The sequence below is a fragment of the Peromyscus californicus genome, unplaced genomic scaffold (assembly GCF_007827085.1).
Source record: "Peromyscus californicus insignis strain IS unplaced genomic scaffold, ASM782708v3 Scaffold_17__1_contigs__length_78620276, whole genome shotgun sequence".
Classification (NCBI taxonomy): domain Eukaryota; kingdom Metazoa; phylum Chordata; class Mammalia; order Rodentia; family Cricetidae; genus Peromyscus; species Peromyscus californicus.
In genome coordinates, this window is record NW_026294469.1 from 53,707,912 (window position 1) to 53,722,693 (window position 14,782).

The 14,782-nt window shown below is 46.7% G+C and overlaps 1 protein-coding gene across 5 annotated transcripts in view; it reads left to right on the forward strand.

The window, feature by feature from the left end:
* The window catches only part of Nedd4l (NEDD4 like E3 ubiquitin protein ligase), a 344,790-nt gene that overhangs the window by 288,232 nt on the left and 41,776 nt on the right, over positions 1-14,782 (forward strand). For 4 of the 5 annotated variants that reach the window (XM_052742322.1, XM_052742323.1, XM_052742326.1 and 1 more), the window contains 4 exons: positions 6,240-6,371; positions 6,870-6,989; positions 8,016-8,213; positions 13,017-13,094. In XM_052742322.1, coding sequence (XP_052598282.1) covers positions 6,240-6,371; positions 6,870-6,989; positions 8,016-8,213; positions 13,017-13,094 — 528 coding nt within the window. The remainder of the gene's footprint in view (positions 1-6,239; positions 6,372-6,869; positions 6,990-8,015; positions 8,214-13,016; positions 13,095-14,782) is intronic. The other variant, XM_052742321.1, reaches the window with a different exon arrangement.

The window sequence follows — 14,782 nt, forward strand, 5'->3', positions numbered from 1 at the left end:
GGGTTTGTCGGGGAGGTGGGAGTTAAGACAGAGTCTTGATATATGACCCAGGCCAGCCTGGAGCTCTTCATTATATATACTCCAGGCTAGCCTCCAGCTTGCAACAGTCTCCTGCTTTTCCTTCCTGAGTGCTGAGATTGTAGGCATGAACCACCATGCCCATTTTTTTTTTAATTGCTACAAACCCTTTTTAATGACCCGCGAGTCCTTGCGTATGACCTTGAAGACAGGCAACAGATTTGAAATTTCTGAAACCATCTTCCTCGCTGTATACATTTTTACCTGACTTCAGAGGACGTTAATACTTTATAGTTACAAAATGAAGTCATGGTGTGCCAGTCAGAATAATAAATCGGGCTGTGGAGTCCACTGGGAAAGCTGGCTAAAGACCAAGCTAAGGTGGGTTCAGTACAGGCCTCCCAAAGCAGAACCACAGACTGTGATGAACCGGCGGGGACCCTTCTCGCCCTCATGATTCTCTGATTTTCCTGTAAAAATGAATTGCACTCGCTCTCCTCTTCGAAATCAGTGTCAATTTTATTTGCCACGGAGCTTCTTTGCCTGGAAACCATGACTCCACCTTCTCTCCTTGTCCATGAGATGCTGTACACTGACTGACCGACCACCAGTGGCCTCTCCAAGAGTGGCAGATAAAAGAATCTAAGTTTTGGACTGTGGAGCGCAAACTATCCCGTTTGAAGTGGCTGTTAGTTACCCCAAATGAACGTGCAGCCTGAGTTTCTTGGGGGTGATGTGGTGGTACAGAGAGAGTATGTGCTACGCTCTCTTTTTGCTGCTGGTCATTGGTGTGTGTTCAGCTTCGTTTGGACAAGGTGGATATTAAGGATCCTGAGCTCACGTCGCCTGCCACAGCCGTGATACCTGATTCACTAAGCAGGGCATGGGTCCCCCAAGTACATGTTACTGATGTACGTTATCATTTAACAGCCCAGCACCCCGACTAGGCGAGCGCGTTCGTCAACTGTCACGGGTGGTGAGGAATCCGCGGTAATGACACAGTTACGGAACCCTAATGGTGAAGGGCTGTGGGGTACTTTATCACTTTGATTATGGTGAATATGCTCCCTCCTGTTCTCAAAATAAGATCAGTTTCTCTGTGCTACAGAGACGTGTGTATTCCTCACCTTAAACTTCTCAGGTTGGGTTCTTCAAAGGCACTGGGCAAAACAGAGTCATGGTTAATCCTTTGTAATTCTGTTAGAGCACAGTCGAGCCTAAGTGTGCTGGCATCCGAGCATTTCAAATACAGTTTCGTCAGTGTCTTTGTTCCGGTGAGCTCTCTCTTGCTGCTCGCATGCTCAGTTAAGCTAGAGAAGCCGTAGGAATCGTTCAGGACTGGACGTGTGGGTCCAGGTGTGCCAGAGGTTGGGCACTCCCATTTCCCACACCACATTTTTTTTTTTTTTTTTTTTTTTTTTTGGTTTTTCGAGACAGGGTTTCTCTGTGTAGTTTTGCGCCTTTCCTGGAACTCGCTTTGGAGACCGGGCTGGCCTCGAACTCACAGAGATCCGCCTGCTTCTGCCTCCCCCGAGTGCTGGGATTAAAGGCGTGTGCCACCACCGCCCGGCCACATTTTTTTTTTTTTTTAACGGGACCAGATTTTCTGTATCTCCATCATAACCGATAACCTCTCTCTGCCACAAGGTTTTTGACTCAACAGGGATGGACAAGTGTTTTTACGATTTCCAGGGCAGGGAGCAATTAGGAGATGTCAATGCAAGTGTCTACTGTTGTTGTTACCGTTTCCTTATTTTGATTAATAGTATGTATGCTCATGTGTCACTTCAGTTTGACTAGTTGTTCTTGATGTGTCCACCTGGGCCTTGCAGTCGGGCAAGCCCGTATTTGATGACTTAGATGACTGTTTGAAGAGCTGTGTGTATTGTTTTTCCTTTGTGGCACGTGCTGTGGCTACTTACAATTTGTGAAGAACTTTACACACACAATAGCTGATTTCCTGAAGTGTTACCCAAAGGAAACTCCTATGGGCCACCAGGGCAGTGAGCACGGTGTAAGATTGCTAAGCCGCGGTGGCTTACCTAACAACAGTCATGTACCGGAGAGCCAGGCTCCACCTCCAGCAGACTCCAAAGAAGTCCGCATGCACATGACGTAGTTGATCTCCTACTACGTGCTGGTGATTTTCTCTGAGAGTAGTGGGGCTGCAAGGCAGACCGTTCCATGGGATGGTTTTGTTTCGTTATACCCGTAAGCATCCTCTTAAGGTGGTACCCGTTTTTACATTTAATTGGATTTGCAACCTGCTTATAGCTTCGGAGTGTTAGGATAGCTAATGACAGCCAATGGCAGAGCAAACTGAGTTGCGGTTGAGCCAGACTATAGTAGAAAGATAACCGACAGGACAAGCGTCCATCGGCAAGACTCATGTGGCTCTGGGACTGCACTTTTCTTGCCTGTGTTCTCCTCCATCTGTGAATTAAAACATGGGTTTGGTTTGGTCTCTTATTTTTAAAGACTTGGCAGTGGTCGTTCTTAAAGGAGCCTCCCACCCTGATATGCCATGCTCTCTCAGTACCAGATAAGTTTGAAAGGACCAAGTCCACTTCCCTTCCTGTCTGTTTTCTGTTCTGTCTCCTAGCATGGTTTTCCCCTCTGACCTCCTCTTTGACGCATATGCCAGGGAGAAACTTCCTAGAATGTCACCTCCCTCCTCCCTGTACTCTCCGAAGCATGCATGTGCTGCGGTCTGCGGTCGGTCTCTCTCTCTCTCTCTCTCTCTCTCTCACACACACACACACACACACACACACACACACACACACACACACACACAAACCGGCTCTGTTTTGTTTCACTTGGGGGTGGGGGGTGGGGGAACTAGCATGATGTTGCATACATAATGCTCAGCAAACTATTTTTAACTTACGTTGATTTTTCTTGGCTATGTTAAGAATCATTTACTATTCAGAGATGGAAATGCACCACAGTTTATACTCTTTTCCCATGCTGAAGGGCATTCCCACCTCCACTGTGTTGTGGTAATCGTCCCTCTATGGAAAACTTCTCCCTACACTGTGGAGAAGCACTGGTCCTTATCCAAGGACTCATGGCCCTTTGATTTATGGCAAAAGCCTGGACACAAGTGTCACTTTCTTACAGGCTGCACCAGGGCTCTCCCTTTCAAATAGAGCGAAAGAGTCCTTTGATCTTCACTGAAGAGATTCTAAAAATATCCTGATATAGCACTGTGGCAGGGTCTGGGTGAGTCATGGAGAACCCATGGTGGTCAGTGTCAAAAGATGGTCAAATTTTCTCAGTTTAAACATAATCTGGTTCTCCATTGTAGTTAGTGAAACTGTAGTGAATGCCGATTTGGACTCATAAAGCTCAGCAGTATATTTGGTCTATGGATGAAAACAGAAATGTTAAGTTCAGCTTATGTTTGGATTTCCCAGCTTGTTTCTTGAGGTGGTCTGAAGCATACTGTTATTCACATATAGTAGTAAACGTCTAATCTTTCGGCCCCAAGCCTGGGCCTCTTGCATAGAACTGTCTGGAGAAGCCGAGTCTTGTCATTGCTGGTTATGTGTCCTGGATGGCTGTGTTTTAGTCACAAATGGAATCATCAGTACAAGTTGTTCTACATGCTCATTTAGAGAGGGCACTAGGAAGAAATATTTTAAAAGCAGCAACTTGCACAGATGTGACTACATCACCAGTTGCCCGTTCAATTCCCAGTAGAAAGAAGAATGATCCTCTTAGACAAATACGGCGTTCTCTCTGCCATCCTCCTGGCTTTGTAAACTGGCTGGTCCTGTTAACTGTGGGTCTGTGCGTGGAGTCCGAGTGCAGGAAGTTCTTGCAGCTGACAGTTCGGTTCTGAGATTGGGAAACATCCCAGTCGTTCAGTTTGTCAGTGGCTCCGAGAGTATCTGTTCCAGGAACATCATCACTATTTGTTGGCTAAAGTCTTAATGTTTCTGGAAATGAATTTTCTGAGGACATAGCAAACTGCCTCTCCCCAAAACATAATTCATCAAGAAAGGAGAAAAGTAACAGTGCCATTTAATAGACCATGTGGTTAAACCAGTTTGGGTCATAGAAGCCATAGTGAGTCAAAGTGGTTTTTTGCCAGAGTATTAACTATTTGCTTAGCTGACAGTACATTAGACTTTTGGTCAGTCTAGGTGCAAGTCCTGGGAAGGGAGGGAGAGCTTTGTTGCTGGTGTCCTCCAGTTAGGCTGTGGACCCCTTGGTCTGTCTCTCATGCTTGTAGAGCCTTAACATCCCTCAGTGGGTGGCTGTCTTACTCCTGGATACAGGATGCTCTGGAGTGAGTTGTTCTTGGAATTCCCTTCTCCTTTAGGATTCGTCTGGGAAAATGTCAAGGAGATATTTGCTGCATCTCTTTTCAGGAAGCTTCCTTACACTCTCTCCTTGCCTGATAAACATGGTTTAGAAATAACCGCTGACTCAGCTGCTTCTTGGTTCATTTTCAAATTCATTTTTCTGGAGTGTACTGTTGAGCGTGGGAAGCAGACAGAGGAGCCTGCCTCTTCAGCTGCAGACCTTAGTAACTTCAGTATACATGGTCTTGCTTCCTCTGATTTAGGGTCCCAGGTCCACTGAGGACTCTGCGGCTGTGACCTTCACCAGAGCCATTCAAAGTAAGCAGGGAAGCTAGGGCAGGACAGAAAAAAAAGGCACAGTAAGAGAAGAGTCACATGGTCAGCCTAATGCCAAGAAAGCAGCACCTGTTGAGTTACTTAAAGGGCTGGTGGGAGAAGACCCCTGTAGCTAGAGTTTTTCTCTCTGGGTCCCGCCAAACCCCGGCAGTCCCTTAGCCTACTTATAAAATAAACATACAGACGCTTATATTATTTAAACTGCTTGGCCACTAGCTCAGGCCTACCATTGTCTAGCTCTTACACTTATACTCAGCCCATTTCTGTTAATCTATATGTCGCCACCTGTTCCGTGGCTTTACCTGCTGCCTCTACATGATGCTCCCTGGACGGCAGGCTGGTGTCTCCTCCCCTCCGCCTTCCTGTTCTTTCAATTCTCCTCTCTGCTAGTCCCGCCTATACTTCCTGCCTGGCTACTGGCCAATCAGTGTTTTATTTATCAATCAATCATCCACAGCGACCCCAGTGGGGAAGGCAGCAGTCAGAGCAACAGGGCTTCTGTTCCTCTGCCTCCCAGAAGTCTTGGTGGCCCGGGTAGGTACTGTCTTCCCAAGCCCCTCCCCTAGAGCACTGCTTCCCCAGCACCGTGTGTGCAAGCGTTCCGAGGCTGGTGCTGGCCCTGGGCATCCCTTTGCTGTCAGGCACTCACCCATCCTCTGTATTCTAATACCCTTTCACCCAGGCTGTATTTCTCAGGCTGCTTCTTACACAAGCCAAAGTGCCAGTAATTCTTTATATAAAAAAGAAGAAATTCATGCTGAGTGTGGTAGCACACGCCTTTAATCCCAGCGCTGGGGAGGCAGGAGCAGGCTTTCTATGAGTTCAAGGCCAGCCTGGTTGGCATAGTGAGTTCTAGGCCTCAAGGCTACATAGTGAAACCCTGTCTCAAAAAAATAAAAAGAAAGATGGAATTTGCACTATCCAATTATAGTCTAAACTGGACATCACTGGTATAAACAGAACCTCTGGTGTGAGGCTCCATAGACATGATGGGTTCCTTGAGATTATGTCCCCGTACACACGTGCAAGTCGAAGAGGAAAGGCTCTGTGTCACATCATTTGCCCTGGAAGTTTGTGTACACTGGGACCCAGGAAGAACTATGTACTCAGCGTCTGTGGGTAGCCAGCAGGGTAGACGTGTCTAGAGCATTCTTCTTGTGGGCATAAGCATTTGGGCAGCTTGAAATTCTCTCTCGAGCTATGTGATTTAGCAATGAACTAGATGGACCAGGTTAGGGTACATCCTCTTTCTCTACAGACACCTTAGTGATGATTGTATTTAAGACTTCAGGGTCTGAGAGCCGGTTTTGTAAGAATGTGGATTGTTGCTGTCTCACAGGAGAGTTGAAGCTCTTAGAGTCTGTCTCTGACTTCCAGATAACTCTTTGTATGTGGGTTGTGGGTTTTGTTTTGTTTTTTGTTTGGCTGTTTTTGTTTTTGTTTTTTTCCCATACAAACAGCATTAACTTATCTTGCCCAGAGAAGTATAATTTCTAGGTGTATGTTACTTTATTAAACTGGTCAGAAAACAAATTCTAGTTGTTAAATAATAACGATTTCTTGCACAAACAGCCATCAGTGGCCTATGTACATACCACGCCGGGCCTCCCTTCAGGCTGGGAAGAAAGAAAGGATGCTAAGGGACGTACATACTATGTCAATCATAACAATCGAACCACAACGTGGACTCGACCAATAATGCAGGTATGAAGATCACCATCCAACCCAGGCTCAAGGGCCTCAGCAGCCAAGGTGTAATGACCAGCATCCTGACCTGATGATTTTCATGTCCTATTGTGAGGGGGCCTGTGTTTAAAAGGCATGTTCTCACCAAAGACGTGTGTTACTCTCAGTAGAATATTTGCCTGAGGAAGACTTTGGTCCTTGGATACATTTATTTAAATGTGACATGAAAGATACTTTCAGAAAGTGAGCCTCTGAATATAGCTAGCTCCCTTCCCCACCCCCACATCCCTTTTTTCCCCCAAGGCTAGTTGTATACTGGCCAGTGATTCATTTTCTATTGAATGTGTCTCCCCATCTTTGCCCCCAGTGTTAGGCTTAATTATTTCCTCCATGTTTTAAATAGACCAGACCTCTTACTATGGCTGCTGTGTGTGGTGGTGTTGGGGGAGTTCATGCTCCTGATCACACACAGGGAGATCCTCAGACAAAGCTAACTTGTGTTTGCCTCCAAAATAGCTTGCAGAAGATGGTGCCTCCGGATCAGCCACAAACAGTAACAACCACCTAGTCGAGCCTCAGATCCGCCGGCCCCGTAGCCTCAGCTCGCCGACAGTAACTTTATCTGCCCCGCTGGAGGTGAGAAGGCCGCCTCGTGCAACCAGGGTCACCTCTGTGCCGTGGCTTCTCTTCATTCTCTCCTCGCGCTGCCCTGGACTTCATTTCTCAGGCAGCTCCACACTGAGCAGTCGTCCCGTGTTGGCGGTGACGGCTGCTCTGTGGGACTGCCCCACATTGCCTCTGTGTCTTGCCCGGCTAACATTCCAGACTCCGTCATAATCTTCCTTCTCATGTGGCTGGTACCAGTGTGTGGTGGCTGGTGCTCTTCTCTGCTGAACTTGTATCATTCCTGTTGTGTTTGCTCCCTCTTGCCTGTCACCTCATCCGAGCTCATAATTCTTCCAGACAGCGACGCTTCTGTTGAGTTGTATGACCTAGTTATGGCTTTGTTCACATTTTCTTTGAATGTAGGGTCCTTCGTGGTGTGGGTACGTGTTTCTAACGTGCATTTTCCATCTCTGAACTCATTGCTGGACATCTGCTTGTACACTCTCCCTGGTTGTGTTTTAATGGCAGCCCTGAACCTCCCAAATGGCAGAGACTCTGAAAAGCTCTGGAGTAAATGGATATATTAAAGTGCCCTGAGGCAAGCTCCTCCTACGCAGTGGGAGTGGATAAGAGCGCTTCTGGGCTGGTGCGAATGTGGGGTCACAACTGTCATTCCCGGTGGCTGCCTCCATCGATGGAGGCCCCCTTCTGGACTCTAAAACCCATCACCATGCTCGCTAGACGATGAGCTCTTTGAGAGCAGAGGCTCCTCTTGCTTGCTCTGAAATCTCCACCCATAAAAAAAATGGTATTTTGGGCAGGCATGATTGGTTGGCAAAGAATGGCGACTATTCATCCTTGATATTGTTGCATCTCTAACCAATAGAAAGGTGTAAATTTAGGTTGGTCTGAAAGTAGATGGAGAAATGGGGTCTGGGGGAGCCTCTCCCTCATCGGTCTCCGAGGAAGAGCTTTCTGCGGTACCAGCTGCGCGTTGTGACGTGTTGGATTGGCACGTGGTGAAGAAGAGTTCTAACACTCATTATTGTCCCTTAGGGTGCCAAGGACTCACCCATACGCCGCGCTGTGAAAGATACCCTTTCCAACCCACAATCCCCTCAGCCGTCACCTTACAACTCCCCCAAACCACAACACAAAGTCACACAGAGCTTCCTGCCGCCAGGCTGGGAGATGAGGATAGCTCCAAACGGCCGGCCCTTCTTCATTGACCATAACACAAAGACTACAACATGGGTAAGGCTGCTGCTTTTCTCTGGCTCCGTTTTTTTCCATGAGCTCTGGTTAATTCCTTCCTTTTCTGACTCACAGTCCTTGTAAAGGCATTTCATCACCAGCTCTGAGGCCAGGGTCCTAACAGGCTGGTGGCCGCTGTGGCTATAGACGCAGATGCTCGCCACTGGGGTACTGTACCAGCTTGGCAGTCCTAGAAAGCTCTGGTTTTAATAATTTGTTCCATTTGCGGGGGGCGAAGGTGGCCTTCACATTGCTAGTCTTTTGGCTTCATCTCGTGCTATTAGGAATTGTATTAGGAATCAGGTAATATTTAAAGCTAAAGTTTTCCCTCTCTCTCTTTGCCATATACACACCCCTTACAAGAGGAGTTCTTTTCGTTCTAGTGGCCATTTGAGACCAGCATTTTATATCTATGTGCTGTATTTTTCTTTCCTTTTTTCACGGATTAAAAGATTGCCCATATGACCAGGTTCAAACCTGAATGTTCTTCCCAGTGAACATTTTGACAAAACTGATTTTTCTGGCCATGCTAATCCTTCGTGTGTTCTGAAATCACATGTGTGAAAGAGCCCATGCGTTGCTCTTGGGTTGGGAGAAATGAGATGAAGCCAAGGTGAAAGGATGTCTCCGTGTCCCTCTCTGACTTTGTTTCTTCAGCCTAATCAGAGCTTGCTGTTTTTAAGTCAGTATTCCTCTGTCGCACAGTGCCTAGCCCTGTAATTCAGCTCAGTGCGCTTCTCTTGGTTTCGGTTGGTTTGGCTGCAGCAGGAACTTCATTTTTCTGCCTGCCTAATCTGATTGTGCAGAGCAGACTCCGGGGTTCTCCTTGCTCGGAAGTGATGGGACTTTTTCCCTGGATCACTCTTCCGTCTTGGATCAGCTGCGCACGTGCACACTCTGAATTCCCGTGTCTGGTTGTGGTGACTGTCCAGTCGATGGGACGGCGGTGTTAGGTTAAGGAAAAGGCTTCACCCAAGGTGACCCTGGCTATCGTTTACACTCAGTCTGTGGTGTAATGTTAATTCAATCCCTTGAGAATCGGTCTAGAGGGCAGTGCGCTCCCTGATGTCCTGTGGATGGAGGTGCAGTATGTCCCCACAAGGGCATTCTTGGCTGATGGGGTAGGCCTGTGTCTTCCTCTGTGGGATGTTTCACATCCTTGGCTTCCACCACAGAATGCTAATGGCTCCCATCACCCTCCCAATATACCAGTGATCAGAAACGCACCCGAATTTCCAAACACCCCACAGTGAGAACCATTCTCAGGGCCCTTCCCTGATTTGCTAAAAAGGAATTTACTTACCTGCCAAGAGCCTTACCATCAAGATCTGATGACATTCATTTGGTAAACGGATAACTACTTCTGAGGCGTAGCGTGACATGGAGGTTTGTTTGACTCACCTTTGAGTCGGAAGATAGTATTACGGGCTTGCGGGCTGAGAAGAAGAGGGCAGCTCTTTGGCAAATAGAACCGTGGAGATTGGTTTGGGGTCTTTTTAATTTTTTATTTTTGTCATTGACACAGAACCTCGGCTGTCCTTCTGGTGTTCCCATTTTCTGTGGCGCTACTGGGGCTCCAGAGATAGGGGATAAATATCTTAAAAGTCAGAGGATTAGTGAATGGAGCCACTGTGGCCTGCCAACATAAGCTATGATTTTAGTAATGTGAACTGGCGTCGTAATCAAATCCCCTAACCTTTTCACAGCCTCTCACGCCCCAACTGTAGTGGTAAGTGCAGCTGGGCAGGTTTCATTTTAAATAGCATTGGCCTCATTTATTGCCGGCCCTGGTGCCAGATGAAGCCTGCTTTTAATTACCAGTTGTCTCTTTTTACCCAGTTTCTTACTATGGACTGGTTGGCTCACTTGAGCGTTTCATTTATTTTGCACATTTCGTTGCTGCTGCCATAGAGAATTCTTAAGCAACAACTGGAAATCCCTGGTTACCTCCCTTCCTCAGCAGGCAGATGTGCTGACACTGCTGGACGGCATTCTCATCCTGAAAAGCAGATCCAGAAGTGCATGTCTGTCTTGACAAAGGATGGGAGGGAGGCAGGAGCAGAAAAGACTTGCTGCATTCAGGCGTGTTTGCAGGAGGCATTATGAGGCTCCATGGCAGGGTAGCACACTCTTCTCAGGTCTGAGTGTTGTAACAGAAGGAAAAGCAATGGATGAGACAAACTGGGAACAGTGAAAATACCACTTCTTCCCCCTTCATCCTGTGCTGTCGGTTCTTGAATTTCACTGGGAGCATTAGAAGGCTCAGGCCAGTGTCCCCTTTCTATACACTGAAAGTCCATAGAAGCCTATCTACAGTGCACAGCCTTTATACGCACAGGTGATGAAGGCCGTGTGCTAGCAGTCTAACTGGAATTAAATGTGACCACATTTTAAAAAAAAAATAATAATAATAATAATAAGGGATGGCTTTGGCCTCAGCAGCAGCAGTGCATGCTGGGAGTCACTAGCGACCTCACCTCAACCTTCTCATCCCCCCCCTTGTTAGGGAGCAGCTAAAACCGTGTGTGTTGGTATATTGATGCCTTTCACAGGACAAAGCACCAGCCTGTTTTTACAACCACAAACTTTATGCCTTAAGTTAAATTACAGCCACCCAAGTTTACAGTAACAAAACTGACTATAGCCTTGGCGTGATTGCGGAGAATAAAGGAAAAAAGCACTTAGGTTTTTTTTTTTTTTAACCAATTTATATTTTTAAAAATCACTTTCTCTTTCTCTCTCTCTCTCTCTCTCTCTCTCTCTCTCTCTCTCTCTCTCTCTCTCTCTCTCACTCACACACACACACACACACACACACACACACACACACACACACACATCTACCCACAGGAAGTAGAGGAACAGCCAAGTGCGTTTTATCTACTTGGTTGGTTTCTGTCCCTGTCATTGAAGACGTCATTAGTAACCCATCTTACCGTTATTTCAATACCGTCCCTAAATGCTCAGACCTTAGCTGCCATGGCGCTTGCCCATCAGCTACAGAGATGCCTCCCTCCTCAAGTTGTCCAAGGGACAATGGCTTCGGTGGTTATCACCACATGCCCCTTACACATGGGCTGCTGGCAGCTGCAGCCATTACTTTGATTGCTGCCACTCCAGTAAAATACGAGCCCTTGGCCTAGGGCCTGCCTGCCCATGCTCTACTGTCTGGTTTCCATACAAAGCCAGGGTAGCAGCCCTGCACAGCTGAGCTTGGTTAGCACTCTTGCTCCTTTCCACTCCCCCCGGAGCTGGTACTTTCCCTTCATCTTAATAGCCTTCTTTTTGCTTCTCTGCATCACCTGTCTGTGGCCCACAGGGCCCATCGTCGTGTCCAGCTGACGTCACTCCGTGGCTGGCCTTTCCTCTTAAAGCATCCAGAATCCCCACCTCCTAATAGCTATCCTAGGCTTTCTGTAAACCTGACTTGGTCACTGGCTCCTTGGAGTTTCAAGGGGCCCTGGCAGCTGTGGCATCGCCTGCCCCAGCCCAGAATTAAGACTTAAGTGATTAGATCTTGTGGAGTTCACGTAGATCTTCTGTCCAGTTAACCAACTCCAAGTGATAACCTGATTATCAGCTTCTTGGCCTCTCAAAATCCTGAATCTTGGCATAATTCTGTGTGCTGCAGTGTGCTACAGAATACTGGAAATTTTACATCTTAGCCTCTTGAAAGATGCATTAGCTTCAGGGTCAACATTCGTCACAAAGTGCTATGATGATTTATGTCTTCAATTAAAATCTCCTCTCCCTTTCAGAAAACGAGGCCGAGTGTACTGTTTGTGCTCCTTTATATTCTTGCCACTTCCAAAAACCTCTGGCTTTGTTCTAACCCAGCGCCCCTGGCTTTCACTGTTGATTCGGGAAGTTGATGAAGCAGGAAACCTTTTGGTAATTTGACAGCAGCGCAGCCATCATTTACTTTGAGACGGAGCTCCTGTCAGACGTCTCAGTGGTTTGCTTTTCACCTCGGGTTGATGGTGTTATTGTTCGGTTGACCGGGCATCATTCTGAGCTTTGTTTTCTTATCTTTTGAGTTTAAAAGCTGTGGATTCTCTAAGTCCCATCACTGTCTAATTGGCTCTATGTAAGTGAAGGGCAACTCCTCCCAATTCCGGCAAGTCAGTTTAGGAAACTGGGTCTCTGATACTGTTCTCCTCATCTAAAGAAACTGAGACAAGGAATGGTGCAAGATGAGATGTCTATTTTTTGCAAACCATAAACCATGACCAAAGATGCCAGAGTGTATATTTCTCTTTCATTGACTTTTTTTTCCTGGCCTCTTAGGAGCATATCCTTTAAAGAAAAATTCTTACCAAGTTTTATGTTAAGACATGAATGAAAACCTAATTATGAGAACTCAATCAGGAGTTGCATTCAAGTTGCTTGCTATCACACATATGGTTTCATATGATGAAGCAGGCTGTTGCTGGAATAGCACATGGACCATCTGATAAGATTCAGAAAGATTTGGGGACGCCCCAGTCCTAAGGAATGCTGTTCTCAAAGAGTCAGTAGCTAGAGACTGTGAACACTCACCCCATCTCCTTCTCTGGAGGACAGCCGTGCATCCTCCATTCAGGTTGCTTTCCCCTCTGTACCTTCTCTGAGTCTTGGGGAAATAGTTAACCTCTCATTGAAATGTTTGTTCTCCTTTCCTGAGACGTAGTAGCCAAGCTTCCTCTACCAAACAGAAATCTGGGATCCCTCCAGGTGCCTGGGAACGTGGAGGAAGGGAAGGTGCCCGTGAGTGCACACACAGAGTCCCCCTTAACAGCTGCCATGTACATTTTTTTCCTGCAGGAAGATCCACGGCTGAAATTTCCAGTACATATGCGGTCAAAAGCATCCTTAAACCCCAATGACCTGGGCCCTCTTCCTGTGAGTATACTTCAGAGGCATGAAATGGTCTAGAAATGTCTGCTTACCTTCTCAGTGTTCACAGAGAGGCCTGCGGGTCTCCTCCAGGCTCTCTGGGCCCATTGGTCGGTACTCCCTAGAAGGGCTAGATGTTGGGGCAATTTGAAAGGCACGTTATCGTGCATGCAATACCAATACTTGTGAAAGAAGGCTTTTAATTACTAGCCCTTAGTGGAAGTTAGTTTTTGATCTAGGACATGTGCGAGAGGTGTACACTGCAGATGCCAATTTAAGCAGCATGCATTTATTTTGTAACCTAGCAACTAGTGAGCCCCAGCCATACTGCTAAGTCACGGGAACAAAACCCCTAAGAATCCTGGGGAAGGAAAAGGCACAAATAACCACGGGAAGTTTCTCCAAGTCATTTAACCTGTAGGGTTTTTTTTTTTTTTAAGTGTTTTTCCGTTTGTTGTAGATTGTTTACAAGCCTCAGGGAGGGTTGATTTTTGTTTCATTTTATTTTGCAATTTTGTTCTCTTTGGGAGCATGGTATGATTTGGTCTGCATTGAGTTTGGGATGAAACTTTTGACTGTCTGCCTTTTTCAACAGCCCACCCTTCCTAAAAGATGCTAGAGGTGTGGAGACAGGGTTGAGTTGGGTTGGGTTGGGTTTGGTTTTGGGGGTTCTAGTTTTTTTTTTTTTTTTTTTTTTTTAGACAACCCAGGCCAACCTGGAACTCAAAATCCCCTGCTCTCACTTCTCAGGTGCTAGGATAGTGAGCATGGACCACCTCGCCCAACCGCTAACACTGTTTTGAAATGGGAATGGTTGCTATTTTCCAAGGATAAGAGCCTTTCTGTTCCTGCTGTGTGGTAGACTATGACAGAACTTGGGACAGAAAAGTTCTGGGTTGGTCTTCATCCATGAGATTTGCAGTTAACCCTCACCATCCAGATGTAATTGGTTCCTGGCTTCTGAGGGAAACAATCTAAAAAGGCAATTTTTTTAAGTATAAGAAAATCTCTTGGGCTGGGGAGATGGCCACACAAGCATGAGGACCCAAGTTTGAATTCCTGGAACCCACGTGAAAAGCTAGACTTGGCCACATGCACGCCTGTAACCCCAGGGCTACAGAGGGCAGACTAAAGGAACACTGGAGCGTGCTGACTGCTAGGCTACTTCCAGGTTCAGGAAAAGATCTTCTCGAATGAGTAAGGTGGAATATGAGCAGGATACCCAGTGTCTTCCTCCGACTTCCACATACATGGGCGTGTACACCTGCATACACGTGTGCACATCTTTGTTAGGTTAGAGAGCAATCAAGGAAGGCAGCCGACAGCAACCTCAGACGTCCACACCCGTTCCCACACCTGTGCCCACGCACCTTCCTATATGTACACCCAGATACAGAAGCAGAGGAAGGAGGGGAAGCCGGTCGGTTGCCCAGAGCCTTTAGTTCTTCCATGTAAATCGTGAGAGTCCTCAGCCCTGGGTTACTCAGCCTCTTAATAAAGACTAAAGCTACTGTGTGCTACATGTTTATATGAGTCCTCCTCCTCCTTCCCTGAAGTACACAGTAGGTATTTTAACTAAGTGAACTCTCCATACTGGACTCCTTTTAAATATATCTTAGATTTATTATTTTTAGGTGTCTTTTTGTTTTGCCTGAATGTGTGTGTATACACTATGTGTATGCCTGCCACCCCAC